The sequence below is a fragment of the Emys orbicularis genome, chromosome 11, assembly GCF_028017835.1.
Source record: "Emys orbicularis isolate rEmyOrb1 chromosome 11, rEmyOrb1.hap1, whole genome shotgun sequence".
NCBI classification, from domain to species: domain Eukaryota; kingdom Metazoa; phylum Chordata; order Testudines; family Emydidae; genus Emys; species Emys orbicularis.
Window position 1 is genome coordinate 8,209,041 of NC_088693.1, and position 17,814 is coordinate 8,226,854.

At 39.0% G+C, this 17,814-nt stretch overlaps 1 protein-coding gene across 1 annotated transcript in view; it reads left to right on the top strand.

The window, feature by feature from the left end:
• The window catches only part of PTPN4 (protein tyrosine phosphatase non-receptor type 4), a 213,840-nt gene that overhangs the window by 175,546 nt on the left and 20,480 nt on the right, over window positions 1–17,814 (top strand). The window contains exons 16-23 of the mRNA XM_065413759.1: window positions 4,403–4,562; window positions 6,031–6,114; window positions 6,200–6,256; window positions 8,279–8,435; window positions 9,980–10,146; window positions 13,146–13,236; window positions 13,337–13,398; window positions 14,332–14,478. Of these exons, the coding sequence (XP_065269831.1) occupies window positions 4,403–4,562; window positions 6,031–6,114; window positions 6,200–6,256; window positions 8,279–8,435; window positions 9,980–10,146; window positions 13,146–13,236; window positions 13,337–13,398; window positions 14,332–14,478 (925 nt within the window). The remainder of the gene's footprint in view (window positions 1–4,402; window positions 4,563–6,030; window positions 6,115–6,199; window positions 6,257–8,278; window positions 8,436–9,979; window positions 10,147–13,145; window positions 13,237–13,336; window positions 13,399–14,331; window positions 14,479–17,814) is intronic.

Here is a 17,814-nt window from a genome sequence, read left to right on the forward strand (position 1 = left end):
GAGAGAGTTCCTTAACACCACCAGCCTTTCAGCCACTCAAGCACTCTTCTCTGAGCAAGGGTGTGGGAACCTTCCCCGCCCCCTCTTCCTCTGAGGCCCCATCCCCCAAGGCCCCTCCCCAAAGGGCCCACCTCTGTCCCCTCTTCCCTCAAAGGCCAAGCTGGACCAGGGCCAGGGAGCCCAGGGGGAGCCCCAAAATCATTCCCCTGCCTGTGTCCCCACCCCCCAGGTCTCCCGCTCAGGGCAGATGGAGGGTCCGCGGCTCCCCACATCTGCCCACACAGCTCTTACCATGGCTAGGCTGCAGCTCAAAGGCTCCCCAACCCGGCCGGAGCCAGGTTCGGGAGAGCCACACGGGCAGCTGTGGTGAGCCGGTGCGGAGTCGTGGACCCTCCACCTTCCCTGGACCAAGCGGGACTTGGGCTGGGGTCTGCTCTCGGCTCCCCCCGCACCGTGGGCAGGTGGAGGGTTTGCATGGCTCCCACAACTGACCAGGCTCCATGCTGGCCTGGCCGAGGGGGGCGGTGGGGGACTCGGGGAAGTGGAGAGGAAGGGGGTCCGCCCCAGCAAATAGTGGACAGGACAAGCCCGTCCACTTTCAAAAAGTGGGAGGGCTATGGCCCCCCCGTTTCTGGCGCCACTGCCTCTGGGCTATGCAAACCCTGTCTTCACCTTGCAGTTTAACCCTGTTTTCACCTTACACCTTGCAGGTGCACCCCGTCCCTGTTCCATTTGAACCATTCCCCTGTGATATCCAGTCACTGAAAGAGGCTACTCAGAGAAGTCCCAGATCTTCTACCCCCAAAGGAGCAGTGTGCCTCAGTTTACTAGTTTTACCTTAACCACTACTCCTGTAAACCATACAGCACTTGTGAAATCTTACTATAAATGACAAAGGAGGTTTATTTAAGAAAGATTAGAGATTTAACTAGAAACGAGAGTGTGATGGAAAGAAATGGTTCTTTTGAGTAGTGTCCCTATGAGTGCTCCACTGTAGGTGCACTTGCATCCCTGCAGATGGGAGAACTTTGACAGCAGTGTCTGTTCGGCTCACACATGCGCTGTTTCCCCTACCCCCCTCAACATTGCATGGGCGAGCCCCTCTCAGTTCCTTCTCAACTGCTTCTGGCTAGAGACGGGGCTATTAGCTGTCCATTCATTGGATCATTATTTCACTTTCAGCATTTCAGTAGTTAATTAAGCGTTTTTCTTTTATTTGTAGAACTTTCTTTATTTTCTCTTTCCTACCACAAAACCCCAACCCACTTTATTTTCCCCTTTGTCTGGGGTTGCCCCAGCACAGAGTAAACCTGGTTTACCGGGCTTTAAGAAGTTCCTCTCGTGCAAGGAGACCATCCCTATAGCGGATAAACATTCCCACTGTAGCCATTGCCTCGGGGAAAGCCATATTCCTCAAAAGTGTGGTCTCTGCCAACAACTCAAGCCCAGATCTAGGAAGGATAGAGAACTGAGACAAAAGCTCCGCCTCAAGAAGGCAGCTCTTCAGCCCTCCCCGGACCTGTGCCAGGAGTCACCCAGACAGCGCGAATCTTCCCAGCAGCCCTCAACATCTAGGAGCTATGGTTCACAGAAAACAGACTAAGACCCCTTGCGTAAGGCTTCAAAAACCAGAACTGTGAGTCTCCAGAGTGAGCCCCGAGCTAGCCAAAAAAGATCACCGGCGCGTTCGGTACTGAGACAGTCCTAACACGGTACCCATAGCTCACAAGAGCACCATGAGCTATGGTACTGAAGCAGCAGGTATCATTGATGAGCCTAAAGACCAGATGGGCAAAGGCACCAAAGCAATGGTACTGACAGAAAAAGGCAAGGACAAGACCGCACCACCGCTAAGAAGATGCTGCCAGTATTAGTAGTACCATTAGCACCATCATTAGCAAGCCATTCAGCCTCTGAGCACTCGGTACGGCCAAGATCCCTGATCCCCTCCATGCTGACCCACTGACAATCATAGGCACCGGTTCAGTCAGTACCGCAGGAATTCACACACTCTAGAGAACTCTCAGTATTTGACGTACCGGAGACTCCCTGGCTCGGTACCGGGGCTGGGATGGAGCAAGGCTAGACCATTGAACCTGGTATTACACCACTGGCTAAACAGGGCAGGGTGACAACTCCCTTCTGTTTGAATGGGCCATCACCAAGATATATTATCCCCTGGTGACTAAGGGCATGTTTGCAAAAAAAAAAAAAAAAAAAACGGAACCTTTGCCATGAGGTCTGTGTCACAGGGAGCTAGACGGTCAAGGAGCCTGGTCCAGGCAGCCATGACCATCTGCACAGAACCCCATCTGCTTCCCCTGATGGACACAGCCCCCTCCGGACCACAGCCCTTCAGTGCAGCCTCATCCAGGCCTATTCTGAAGGACCGGGCTCAGAAGGGGGCTCTGTCCATGAATGGGCCAGTATTCAAAGGGTGCAGTCTTTTACTCCCTGCAGCCCTGTCCCTGCAGCCGTTAGCCTTATCTGCCAGCACTTGGCTCCCTGCCTGTCTCGGTCCCCACCTTCACAGAGGGAGCGAACGGGGCCATGCTGAAGGGCCAGGGTCAGGAGAGGAAAGGAAGGCTGCAACCTGTGAATACTGACTCCCCCACCCCCACCAGCCTTTCAACACAGCCCATCCGCTTGCCTTTGAAAAATTATTGGGTGCTGAAAAATCAGTAAAACCCCAAAACTGGCTTTTTCAAAAACCTGGGAATTTGGGGGGGAAATTAGTCAATACCTAATACAAAGGGCCTTAATTATATTTCGTCAAAACTTCAGGGGGAAAGCTATATAATTTTCTAAGTGAAATACTCCTTTTCTCATTCCACTGTCATGTGCAAAGACTTTTTTTTGTGGCTTAAATAATTTGTTTATCAGAAAATACATAATATCTTCCTTTATTTAATGTTACTGGGATAACAACCACCATATTTTTCCTTTTTACCTAATGACTAGAGCCTTGTGAACTGTGTTTTGCTTTAATGACAATGAAATAAATTATACAGTATTGAGTTTCACGTGTGGCTGTCTAAGATACTTTAGATCTTGCAGCAAATTGAGTTGAAGTATTATGATGTTTCATAATTAGCTGTTAGCAAAATAAGGCTCATATATGATCAGACCAATTGAGTGCGAATACTCACAAGGGTGAAGTTATTTATGTGCCTAAATGTTTTTAGGATTAGGCCCTAGCTTTATTGTAGTGCTCCATCTGAGTCGTAATAAGTAGGTAGGTGCTTAATAAAAATGAGTTTTAATGCAGTTGGTGGATTGTGAGTATTTAGGGACTGATTTTCAAAGTCAAAGGGAGTTAAGCACCTGACTGCTCCTTTGTGCCTCTGAAAATCTTCCACTTCATTTATAAGTATAAAGCCTTAAAATGAAAGATGAGTCCTGCATTTGTCATGAGAAAATTATGTACTTAAATTCTTATGCCATAAAAAGTGGTCAAGGGAGTATCCACTATAATAGATAAATACACAGCATAAACTGGTATGCTGTTGTTAAAGCTACAGCACCACAGTCTCAGACCTAACAAGTGTGCACGTTAGTCTAGAAATGTGAACTTTTGAGGGAGCTACCCTAATTTTGGGCAGTATTGTTAAAGATCAATCTGGTAAATCCATGGTAAAAATGCCATTTAAAAAAAATTGACTCTACATATTCTCTCTTGGGCTAAATTTTGTATGCAAGGTAATATTTAAAAATGTGCTGCTGAATAATATGCACTCAATTGCAAATTAGACAGTGGGAAATTGTGAATTGCATGCAGAATCATATGTTTAGAACTTTCAAATCAAATGTGGTTTTAAGAAGCTAATGCACAAAGTGTGTGAAGTTTTTTCATGTTGGATTGGATTTTAAATCATCTTGCTGTTAAAAGTACAAAAAATGAGTATTGTCAGATTCTTAATTGTGCTAATTTGTTCAAAACTGAATTTAGCTTTATTGTTAAGGTTTAATTTACAGGCAGTCTAAGATGTAAATTAATTGCTTTTCTGCTTGGGAAAAATATAAAATGATGTATATTTGTTTTAGAAATAGATTACTAGGTATGTATGAGATTTCTAAAGCAATCTCCAACATATTGATTAAGTGGATTAAAAGAGAAGGTAAACTGTTTAAAAGAAACAATATACTGAACAAGAATACTCTAGCTTAATCAATCTTTGAATGTTCGTGATTCTTTTTTAAATATACTCTATACAACATATGCATTTGCATATATGCTGTAGAAATCATATCCACAAAATCAAACCTTTCGGATAACAAAAATGTCAGATTTTTTGTAACTCTCAAACTCTGGGGTTCTTTTAGCCACTTGTTCAGTTTGCTTGGAGTCTTAAGAATTTTCATATAAAATTTTCTCCCGCCACCATTTTATTTTTGTATCTAGATCCCAAGAGACTCCTATAGATGGGCAACCTCCTGCACTACCACCCAAACAATCGAAAAAGAACAGTTGGAACCAAATTCATTATTCACACTCCCAGCAAGAACTGGATAACCATATTAATGAAACGTTTGATGTTCCCGCATCGCCTGAAAAATCCACAGTAAGCTGATGGGTCAAGTTTGTTCATCTTGTTTTTCCTCTGGATGATGGTCCTGCTTTTGTAGAAATAACTGCTGAGCCCTTAAATCTGAATGTCATGGGAGAGGGAAAAAACTGAGTTTAACTCTCAAAGTACAAGTTAAGTTTGCAGGGCTTGCAGTTACATTAAGCATAGTTAGCCTAACTTGCACTGTTTCTTATCCCCAACCTTCCTCTCTCCAACACTATAAGTATTTTCTGGAATCAAGGGCTTTCTACTATGTAGTCATGTCAGTGATAGGGTAGCTGGTTTGTGAGGAAGATGTTTCTTTTGAAAGTTCAAGTTCATCAAACTGGATCCTCCAGATGAACTTACACTTCCTTTCCAGTCTCTACAACCACACACTGCAGAGTTCTTTTGCAAGTTTAACTTTTCAGGGTTCAAATAATCCAATGTGGAGAGAAGCAGGTGGGTTTTTAAAAAGTTGAATACCAGTCCCTTTAACTTGAAGTATCACTGTTTAATATTTAACACTTTACGTCCTCCTCTAAGTGCTGTGCAAAACAATGACTAATCCACCTCACATCCCTGTGAGGTAGGATAAGTATGAGGGGCTAGTTCAAGCAAATTCAAAGCCATTGAAATAGCACCTTGTTGAAAGGCACAAGATTCAGGTCTGTAGTTCCACAGATGGCTGTGCCATGCCACCAGCGTCAGTGCTGTTCTGAAAGAGCTGAATGAGGCATAGGAAATATGTAGAATTGCATTTGTATGTGGGAGGAGGTAGGAGCAGTGGATGGGAATTTCCTGATAGGAGTTTGTGGGGTGGAGGGAGAGGGCTTGTGATGTTGCCTCAATCAAATAAATGATGTGGAAGGGTGGCGGGGGGATTATAATCCCCCAGCTCTGTCTGCATAGGGCACTTCATATTCCTCTCCACACAGCCCTGGAGCATGTGTAGTAAACCTCATATTAGTATTTCAAACTGTTCCTGGAGAAGTGAGTTGTAGGGCCAGGAGCTCCCTGCTAAACTTGCCCCCATATTAAACCCAAGTTGTAGCCAGTGCAAACTAAGACACACAGGTATTGTGACCTGCCCAAGCTATATAACAATACATTTTTACTTCAGTCACAGCAAATTTGTAACATATCCACTTGATACTGCAGGAACTGTTATATTTAAATGACTTGTAATTTTATTAGTCAGTTTATTATTTGGGTAGTTCCCTATTTTGCCAGCTTGCTTCCAGGAGAACACATTTGCAGATTAGTTGTGCACAGCAACTCTGAGTTCATGATCCCCCACATCAAACTAGGGTGAGAGAAACTATTTTCATGGTTACTGCTGCTTTTTCAGGGCCCAATAGCAATTATTGGACATTTGATGAGGACATTTGGAACAGCTGTGGTATTAGTCTAATCTTTCTTTAAAGCCTACATTAGCTGAAAACAAATTACATGTAATGTTATATACTTCCTTTTTGTTTAGCCCAATGGTGGTGTTCCCCATGACAATCTTGTTTTGATCAGAATGAAACCAGACGAAAATGGAAGATTTGGCTTCAATGTAAAGGTAATGAAAAATAGATGTCTCTTCATATTTTTAAAGATTGTTCAGTGACACTCACGATTTGTGACTTTTTGAATTTTTTTTAAAGGGAGGATATGACCAGAAGATGCCGGTAATAGTGTCCAGGGTAGCTCCAGGAACACCAGTAAGTTGTCAGAAAAACTTGGAAGTGGTGGTGTTTAATTAGCTGTGTGCAGTGTTGTTCTAGCCATGTAGGTCCCAGGATATTAGAGAGACAAGATGGGTGAGGTAATATCTTTTATTGGACCAACTTCTATTGGTGAGAGAGAGAAGCTCTTCTCTCTTTCACCAGCAGAAATTGGTCCAATAAAAGATATTACCTCACCCACCTTGTTTTTCTAATTAGATGTGTGTGATCATAATTATTGTAAGTCCTTTCCTTTGTGTTTTCTTTTTCCTTGAGGGAAAACGTTCTGGCCACACCTTGCTAGGAATAAAATTGCTCTAACATATTACTTTTAGGGTAGTAGTCCCCATACCTTGTTGACAGCTTGTTCTTTAACTGCCTCACATAATAAATGAAAGTAGTGGCCAATTAAATGTTGGAACTAAATACATTTAAAACATAATGTTAAAAATACTTTTTTGCTAATTAAAGGAGGACAGTGGAATGAAAATAAACTACAGACAGAATATAATCTCCTCAATATCACTTACATGCTCTTCTACAAATTCCTACATTAAATAAAAGTAAACTGCTTACATTGCTATCTGTAAGTGAGTTTCTTTCTTTCTTTCTTTCTTTCTTTCTTTCTTTCTTTCTTTCTTTCTTTCTTTCTTTCTTTCTTTCTTTCTTTCTTTCTTTCTTTCTTTCTTTCTTTCTTTCTTGAAAGTTAAAGTTCATAGTTTAGTGTGGTGCATGCTTTAATAATAAAAATGAATATTTTCTCAATACAATAAAGTTTCATCACTGCAAGTGGTTACAATAAGTTATAATAGCTGTTTCTTGACTCTTGATATATAATGTCCCACTCATCCTAAAAACATTGTTATTTAGCATACATTTTTAATTTAAACATTCATGGGATTTTGTCACAAATTGTGTTGAGACAAACTTTTATTCTGTTAAAAATTGCAAATCCCTTTTGTTTTTACTGACACATGCAGTTGTGAGCAATGTCAAGATTTAGATTAAACCAGACATAATGAATCATTCATCAGGTCTGATTCTGTGGTGGTGTTTCTGGTGTTCAGTGAGCACCATTAATGTCTTCAGACTAGGCACAATATTGTGGCAGTTGATTGCCAGAAATAATGACCTGGTATTCAGCCTTTGTGATGCCAGCTCTGTGTTGTGCACCTGTCAGAAATTAATAGAATAAGAGACACATTTGCTTACATTAAAACAACAAAGTAGCTTTGATCTAAATAAAATCATTAAAATGTATATGTTGACATCCTTATATTAAATTGTTCTTATCCCAGTTAATTATTTTTTTCCTAATTTATTTTCTATGTAACAAATTGGTTTGTTTCTGTTGCAGTTAATTTTGGATGAATGGATTAAACATCTAGCAATGCTGTGGTGGTGATAAATGGGGAATGCACTGCCCTTTCCTCTCTGCAACCATGGTTAAATTGTAACATAAATAGTATTTTCACTTGCTGGTTCTTTTTGCCCAGATTAACTGGATTTGGTGCATTTTCTTTGCCCCCCTCCCCCCCCATCTTCTTTTTGTTGCCTTGAATGTGATATTAGAAGCTTTCTGCTCTTAGATTTGTGAAATTGAATTGGTCAAGGTTTTGCCATGCTGCTGCCCTCCTTTCTGAGATTTCTGAGCTTGTCCTGCATCCCCAGTGTTAATGTAGAATATAATTCAAACGCTGGAGAGCTTATCCAAGCATTCAACTTCAGCATACATACAAGGAGCAGGGAGTAACAGCATCAGAAAGGCATGTTGAAATGACAGACTCCTCCTGGTTGTGAATTGAAATATTCATATGAATGGCACTGTCTGCTGTGTTATGTAATGCTTTATATATCATTTGATCCAATGTGGCAACTATATAAATGAGTCTGGCAGAATCCACATTCCTGAACACAGTTATGCTGTTTCTTATGTTGCCATTTTAAAGTAACAAAATACAAAAGCTTTGTTTTTAGAGTGCTCTGTGTTTGTAAAACTAAATTTGTTTCATGTTGCAGGCTGACCTCTGTGTCCCTCGTTTGAATGAAGGGGACCAGGTTGTATTGATAAATGGCAGGGATATAGCGGAACATACCCATGATCAAGTTGTCATGTTTATTAAAGAGAGCTGTGAGAGGCATTCGGGGGAACTTGTGCTCCTAGTACGACCCAATGGTGAGTGATTTATATGTAACACAACAAATCTTCCCTCTCCTCCTTTCTAGCCTTCACGTTGTGTCCTGGGTTAAGGATGCTAATACTCTTTACAAAAAGGTGCTCCCCCTTAGAAAAAGTACATAAGATTACAACAAGAAGGCAGCATTTCAATCATATACAAATACAGAGAAATACCTTGTACTGCAAGCATTCATACCTGTAATAGTAAGTGTTTAAAACAAAATTTAAATACCCAAAATAGGGATATGAAAAATAATTAGGTATTCTTAGCGAGAGGGCTTGACATAAATTTTATTCCTGAATCACAATAGGTACAAATTGGCCAGATGACTGCACAAATTGATTGTAGTGCGGAGGATAGTCCATCCCAAAATGGCAATTTTGGGTGTCGTTGGAAATTGTCACATAGATATGATAGTATTCAAGGACTTAAAATATATCTTCAAAGCAATTGAGAATTATTGGTAACATTTTTACTGGAGGCAGCTTAATAAAAGAAAATGCTTAAAAAAACAAGCTTATACAGTATGTTCATGGCATTTATATTGGAATGTTGTCAACAGTCAGCTGCCGTGTGTTTAATTCTGCTCCACTACCCAATCACAATAAAGAGCCATGCAGCAGAAAAATATACTGAGAAATAATTGGAATAGTTGAAATCACTCCACTAGATTACCTCAACCAATTGACACATGATTCTCGCTTCTTTTATTTAATCATTTTACTTCCCATTCTATGTATTTAAGCCATTTCATTGTTTCTGTATATTTTCTTCCTCTGTCATAGTCATATAAAATTAAATTCTGCTAAATTGGTTTACAGATTTACCAAGTTAATACCCCTTTGTGTGTTGTTTATAGTTGTGGTTGAAATAAAAAGCCTTAAAATGCAGAATTAAAAAGTAGCCATAATTTCCTCACTCACATTTTTACAGTGTTCTACTTTATGGGCAAACTTTTCAAAAGAGCATACGCTTGTGTGCTAGCTGTAATATATACTTCACTGTGTATATTTGAATACATATTTGTTTACAGGCAGTACTTTTACACAGAGTGTTCACAGAATTATAGTGGGGCCTACGAATGTCATTCTAGCCAGTGGTCTTCCAGTTTTAGCCTAATTAATTCCCGGCAAAGTGAAACTCAAAACAAAAAAGATAAACAGTTACTACAGTGACTTGAGGGATGTGATGTGGAAATTGGGGAGGCCAAAGAGGAGAAAGTTACAGTAAAGAAGGCAAGATATGACACGGGTTAGGGAGAAGGGTTTTAGCAGTATTGATTATGTGAAAATCCATTTCTTACTCGACAGTAAACTAAATAACAATGTAGTTTTAGGGTGGAGCATAACGGTTTGAACACTGAATTTTTTGTTGATATGGATTAAAGTCTGACTCTTAATGGTACTCTACCACAGATTTTCCTGTAGAAGCAATACTGAATTGCCATTTTTCTTATTTAAAAGATGAGCATTCACTGTTACAGCTAAAGAACATGCTAGGTTAGAGCCTCCCTCAACCTTCCTACCTTTATTTATTGTAGCTGTCTACGATGTGGTGGAAGAGAAGCTGGAGAGTGAGCCTGACTTCCAGTACATCCCTGAGAAATCCCCCCTGGATGGTGTCCATCAGGACGATAATGCTCTGCGGGAATCTATGATTCAACTAGCAGAGGGGCTTATCACTGGAACTATTCTGGCTCAGTTTGATGTAAGTAATGTACCACCTGTAATTGTATGCATGTACCAATCTCTTTCTGGGTAATAATTAGCTTCAACAGAACAAATGTGAATGATATTAGACTGAGTTTAGAATCTGTCAGCAAGGCAATTGACTCATCTGCTGTAAAGAAAGAACAGCGAAACATCAAATAACTTCTGTGTTGAAACACTACAGGTGCAAAATAGTCACCATAGAAAAAACGTTAACTATCTAGTACAATCTAAATGTTTTTAATACACTGTAAAGCTGTTTATAACTGGAACTCCAAGTTTTTGTAATTATAATGATCTTATGCTTATATAACATCTTTCATATCCAAGAATATTTAGGAAGCTTTACCCAAGTCCCAGTCCCAGTGTTCATTTTACCCACCTCTGGATGAAAACCTAAATTAAAACAGGAAGTGAAGAATACCGTAAACAATTTAAACTGCAGGGAAGATTTTAGATGAAATTTAAGTATTAGGACAAAGTACTGGGAAATGCAACCCTAGTTTTAGGAAAATGCAATAGAATTTTTTTATGCGTAGTTGATTTTTATTATTTATTTTGAAGAGAGTAGTGCAGTTCCCCTTAATACTATGCTTGTACATTGGCTCATTGCTGACTCTCAGAGAAGAATACCATCTTCTGAATCAACACAACCACTTCTTCAACCCCCAGGTGTTCTTTGGTGGTATCCTATCAAAATACAGACACAGCACACCCCAGCTTAGTTTCTAAAATTAGGTAATATGGCTGGAGGGCTAGATAATCTATTACATTACTAAAGTAACTAGACAAATGGAGATACCCCTTTTAATGTCAATATGGTATATATTTTATAGACCTGATCCTGTTCTAGCGACTGTGTTTAAATTGGATTGGAATCTCTTTAGGACAGGTTTGTGCTCAATAAATTATATAGAGCACTTTTCATAGCTGTTGAATTTTTTTACTACTTGGTATCTATAGTAATTCCCTGGAAGCTTGAAATCTGTTTCCTTGCCAAACTCTCTTTCCTCTATCATATGCTTATATAATGATTAGTTATCATGGGGTTGCTCATTTGGCTATCATATAGATTACTGGTACTTGTTTTTAAAAAATAGGCATTCATTTTGTATTAAATGATACGAAAAATGCATGCATTTTGCAAACACTTCTAAAAAGGAAAAAAGGTAAACCAGATTTTTGGCTTACCAATCTTGTGTTCCTTTAAACTGAAAATTAAGACTAAAGCAATGCCTTATTAAGCCTATTGAATTAAAACTAAGTACTGAAAATTGGTTGACTTAGGTCACTCATTTTATGTAGAACTATTAAAACTAATGCTTTGAGGAAATAATTTTCCATTTCAAATCATATTTATGTTTTGCCTGATATACAGTAATGATTTGATCTTTTCTTTTAATTTCATGCAGGAACTTAAATAAAATAGCTTTTGAGTCCACTGTGATCATATCCAAGCTCACTTTTCAGCTCTTTTGCTTCTTGTTCAGTCATAAATAGAGGCAGAATTAGAACTACTATTCTTGTTCTACTGAGGCTAAACTTACCCCTGGAGTAAATGGGTGTCACTCCATTGACTTTGGAGGAATTGTACCTGCCTAACCTCAACAGTGAATGAGAGCATGGTACAGTGAAATAATAAAATATATTAAAATAATTATACTAATGGATGGATGGATGTGGTTCATGCAATTCAGTGTTAGCAGAGTATTAGGTGTAAATAAACTATGGTTAAAAAATAACTCAACAGGAGTTCCTCACACAATATTATAGCTTATCAACTTGTGCCTCTTAAATAGACTATGTGAAGCATTAAAGTGATGTGGAGGAAAAAACTCCTTAATATTTTAAAGTAATGATCATTATAATGTAAGCAGTCATAAAAATAGATTGTCTTGCTATCCATTTTTGTTGTAGTTATATCTCAGATGTGACATTGGAAATGAGGAATATAACCAAGTAAGGATTAAAAAGCAGGAGCCAAATGAACTGTTAAAAGAAAAATCCTTTTTCCATGCTTATGTTTTGATTGAAATACATTAACTAAAGAGAAATACAGAACATATCTTCCAAAGTTTCTCTTACAATGATTTGTATTTTGATGCAAACTACATAAAATAGACATTAATAAACATAAATACATAAAAAGAAAAATTAAGAAAAACGAATAGAAGTAGCATTATGCATACTTCATGAAAACAAGCAGTTATGTCACATTGCCTAGCTTAAATTGTAAGATCATCAGGGCAGGGGCTGTTTATTCACCCTATAATGTGCCATCCAAATCTATGATGAGATATACACTTGTTGTTAATCATCCAAACAGAATTTGTATTAACGTGTTTTTCATTTTACCCTGAGTCTTCAGGAGGTATATATTGTTTTCCGTGTAATATCCCATGCACTGTGGGGCTCTTCGCTATATTTCTTTGAATTGAGAAGTGTGCTGGTTCAGTTAGGGGCAGCAACTCGCGGCCTCTCTACATAGGTGCCTATGTACCAGAATACAGCAGAACTCCTGCAGAGGGAATGCTTGCACACGCACACCCCATTTACTGGGAGACTGAGATTCATTGCAGCACTGTGTAGGAGTGCAGGAGGATGATGGTGGCAGGCTCGGGGCGTAGCAGTAGCATAGTCAGTAAGGTCTACTCACAGTATGTATCTGCTAGCCCAAAACTCTGTGTTAAGATGCAGTGGACTGTGTCTGCTGTTCCCACGGTACCCAGTAGTATTGGCCATTGTCCAGATGCATGCCTGCTACAACAGCTTACGAATCAGTTTCTCAGCCTATGCCTTTTGAGCGAATTTAGTGAGCACATCGTCCAGCTGCTTGAATGATCTTGTAAAAGAACAAAATTAATATTGCATTGTGCTTGTGAATAGAAAATGTTTTCATGTTTGTTTTATATGCTTTTAAAATGTCTGTAGTAAATTTAAAGCTAGCAAGTCCTATGTTGTGTCTGTTACTATCTGACCATCTTTATTCTCTTTTAGCAACTGTATAGGAAGAAGCCTGGAATGACAATGTCTTGTGCCAAATTACCTCAAAATATTTCCAAAAATAGATACAGAGACATTTCGCCTTGTAAGTGTGTGTATGTGTATGTATATGGTTTTAAGTTAAAATACTGTATTTATTTGTACTTGGTAGAGAAATAACACATGTTCTTTAAATATTTTTTCAGATGATGCTACACGGGTCATTTTGAAGAGTAATGATGACTACATCAATGCAAATTATATAAATGTGAGTTGAATTTTATGTCATTCATACTGTAAGTACATTGTGGCAGCATTCTGCAGAAGAACAATTGATTTATAATTTGCTACTGCAGCTTTTCAGCACAAAATGTAAAAATAAGATAATTCACTCTTTTTGAAAATGTTTCTCAAATCTAACATAGATTAGAGTAGATGGGAAGTATTTTCATCAGTTGGCTTACATGTTAGTAGGTTTGTTTATCTAAAAGACAGTGGTTGATAATTTCCTACTAACTCTCACTCAAATTGAGAGATTTTATGTGCAGCAACAAGAGCCTGAATTTTATTTCAGATGGGGTCATTGTTGGGAGAAAGTAGCCATCTAGAGTTAAAACTGGCACAAAGTAACCCAATGCACATTGTTGTTGCAGTGTTCAAGACTAGCAAAATTTAGCCTGGTAGGTCTTTGTCTTGTAGCCAGTAATAACAAAGTACAGCTAACTTTTCACTTCAGGAATACAAAGGAAAGATATTTGATTCCAGGATTAGTATTTAAATTATCAAATATTGTAAACAGTGGATGTAATGTGTATACGTCTACAAAAATTATCTTGGCACTGAACTGTCACGTTTTTTCATATGCCTTCATTGTGACCTGTGGTCTTGACAGCTCAGGTATTTGGCAACTAAAGTCTGTCAGTTAATTAAATGAAATATATTTGGATTTCTTAACGGTTTTAAATAAGAAGATTTTTTTCTCAGTCTTGATAGGTTTCTTTTGTTTTGTGAGCTCTTTTATCTGTGGTTTGGTGATAAACATTTTAAGAGTATTGATATTATTGATTCATTCTTCCTATATTTTTTGTAAATCTAATTTAAATTATCTAGCAAAGTCTAAATTTGTGGTGCATAAATTAAAGTTGCCAAGAGAGTAATGTTGTTTAACAACTAAAATAATTATTAATTTGTTTTCTTTTAGATGGAAATCTCTTCTTCCAGCATAATAAACCAGTACATTGCTTGTCAGGGTCCATTACCGAACACTTGTCCTGATTTTTGGCAGATGACTTGGGAACAAGGTTCATCTATGGTTGTAATGTTGACCACTCAAGTTGAAAGGGGCAGAGTAAGTTCGATTTCAGAACTTTGATCACATATTATTTTAAAAATCCCTTTTTGAATCGGCCATAAATGACTAGGGTATAACAGGGCCGTTACGAATTTCTTTTTTATGGCAGTGCTCACAGGCATTGATACAGTTAAGGCTCTCCTGTGTTTCAGTTTTAAACCCTTTCTTTCAGGATTATGCAACTAGTTTTAGCATTTAGTGTAGTATTGAAACATGTACAAGTCTTGATTCTCATGTTTCATAAATGAATTTTTAAAGACTTAATCTTACTGTTTTTACAGTGAAGTAGTAAACAAAGTTACCTGCTTCGAGTGTGTTTTTCCCCCCTGAGCTACGTCAACTCAAAAAACTTCATCATTTTTTCTAGATTAAAGTTTCTGGACAGGGATGATTTAATCCTGTAAGGAGGCCTGGACCAGTGTTGTATTGTTTGCTTTGCAATGTCATAAATTTGCCTTGCGATGTCACGACATCACAACAATCGCCAATTATACTATGGAGCTCTTTGGAGAATTGGCTCCAGATCCATGGATCAGCCTTAAATCCACTATTATCCATTTATCTTTGAAAAGTCGTGGAAGATGGGAGAGATTCCAGAAGACTGGAAAAGGGCAAATATAGTGGCAATCTATAAAAAGGGAAATAAGAACAACCCGAAGAATTACAGACCAGTCAACTTAACTTCTGTACCCGGAAAGATAATAGAGCAAATAATTAATCAATCAATTTGCAAACATCTAGAAGATAATAAGGTGATAAGTAACAGTCAGAATGGATTTATCAAGAACATATCATGTGAAACCAACCTGATAGCTTTCTTTGACCGGGTAACAAGCCTTGTGGATGGGGGGGAAGCAGTAGACGTGGTATGTCTTGACTTTAGTAAAGCTTTTGATATGTCTTGCATGACCTTCTCATAAACAAACTAGGGAAATACAACCTAGATGGAGCTACTATAAGATGGGTGCATCACTGGTTGGAAAACCATTCCCAGAGAGTGGTTATCAGTGGTTCACAATCATGCTGGAAGGGTATAACGAGTGGGGTCCCGCAGGGATCAGTTCTGGGTCCGGTTCTGTTCAGTATCTTCATCAGTGATTTAGGTAATGGCATAGAGAGTACAGTTGTAAAATTTGCGGATGATACCAAGCTGTGAAGGATTGCAAGTGCTTTGGAGGTTAGGATAAAATTCAAAATCACCTGGACAAATTGGAGAAATGGTCTGAAGTAAATAGGATGAAATTCAGTAAGGAAAAATGCAAAGAACTCCATTTAGGAAGGAACAATCAGTTGCACACATTCAAAATGGGAAATGACTGCCTCGGAAGGAGTACTGCGGAAAGGGTTCTGGGTGTCATAGTGGACCACAAGCTAAATATGAGTCAACAGTGTAACACTGTTGCAAAAAAAGCAAACATCATTCTGGGATGTATTAGCAGGAGTGTTGTAAGCAAGACACGAGAAATAAATCTTCCGCTCTACTCTGCGCTGATTAGGCCTCAACTGGAGTATTGTGTCCAGTTCTGGGCACCACATTTCAGGAAAGAGGTGGATAAATTGGAGAAAGTCCAGAGAAGAGCAATAAAAATGATTAAAGGACTAGAAAACATGACCTATGAGGGAAGATTGAAAAAATTGGGTTTGTTTAGTCTGGAAAAGAGAAGACTGAGAGGGGACATAACAGTTTTCAAGTACATAAAAGGTTGTTACAAGGAGGAAGAAGAATAATTGTTCTTAACCTCTGAGGACAGGACAAGAAGTAATGCATTTAAATTGCAGCAAGGGAGATTTAGGTTGGACATTAGGAAAAACTTCCTAGCTGTCAAGGTGGTTAAGCACTGGAATAAATTGCCTAGGAAGACTGTGGAATCTCCATCATTGGAGATTTTTAAGAGCAGGTTAGACAAACACCTGTCAAGAATGGTCTATATAATACTTATTCCTGCCATGTGTGCAGGGGACTGGACTAGATGACCTCTCGAGGTCCCTTCCAGTTCTATGATTCTATTACTTTCAAGCTGTACCTCCACGCAATGGAGTACTGCCTCTGAGTATTTGCTTAATCAAATGAAAGATTATTAGTGTTTGCAAATTGACTACTGTACATGCAATCTTTTATTTAAAAAGATTTGTTTTTGACTAGTCAGTCATAGATTCATAGATTCTAGGACTGGAAGGGACCTCGAGAGGTCATCAAGTCCAGTCCCCTGCCCGCATGGCAGGACCAAATACTGTCTAGACCATCCCTGATAGACATTTGTCTAACCTACTCTTAAATATCTCCAGAGATGGAGATTCCACAACCTCCCTAGCAATTTATTCCAGTGTTTAACCACCCTGACAGTTAGGAACTTTTTCCTAATGTCCAACCTAGACCTCCCTTGGTGCAGTTTAAGCCCATTGCTTCTTGTTCTATCCTTAGAGGCTAAGGTGAACAAGATTTCTCCCTCCTCCTTATGACACCCTTTTAGATACCTGAAAACTGCTATCATGTCCCCTCTCAGTCTTCTCTTTTCCAAACTAAACAAACCCAATTCTTTCAGCCTTCCTTCATAGGTCATGTTCTCAAGATCTTTAATCATTCTTGTTGCTCTTCTCTGGACCCTCTCCAATTTCTCCACATCTTTCTTGAAATGCGGTGCCCAGAACTGGACACAATACTCCAGCTGAGGCCTAACCAGAGCAGAGTAGAGTGGAAGAATGACTTCTCGTGTCTTGCTCACAACACACCTGTTAATACATCCCAGAATCATGTTTGCTTTTTTTGCAACAGCATCACACTGTTGACTCATATTTAGCTTGTGGTCCACTATAACGCCTAAATCCCTTTCTGCCGTACTCCTTCCTAGACAGTCTCTTCCCATTCTGTATGTGTGAAACTGATTTTTTCTTCCTAAGTGGAGCACTTTGCATTTGTCTTTGTTAAACTTCTTCCTGTTTAACTCAGACCATTTCTCCAATTTGTCCAGATCATTTTGAATTATGACCCTGTCCTCCAAAGCAGTTGCAATCCCTCCCAGTTTGGTATCATCCGCAAACTTAATAAGCGTACTTTCTATGCCAATATCTAAGTCGTTAATGAAGATATTGAACAGAGCCGATCCCAAAACAGACCCCTGCGGAACCCCACTTGTTATGCCTTTCCAGCAGGATTGGGAACCATTAATAACAACTCTCTGAGTACGGTTATCCAGCCAGTTATGCACCCACCTTATAGTAGCCCCATCTAAATTGTATTTGCCTAGTTTATCGATAAGAATATCATGCGAGACCGTATCAAATGCCTTACTAAAGTCTAGGTATACCACATCCACAGCTTCTCCCTTATCCACA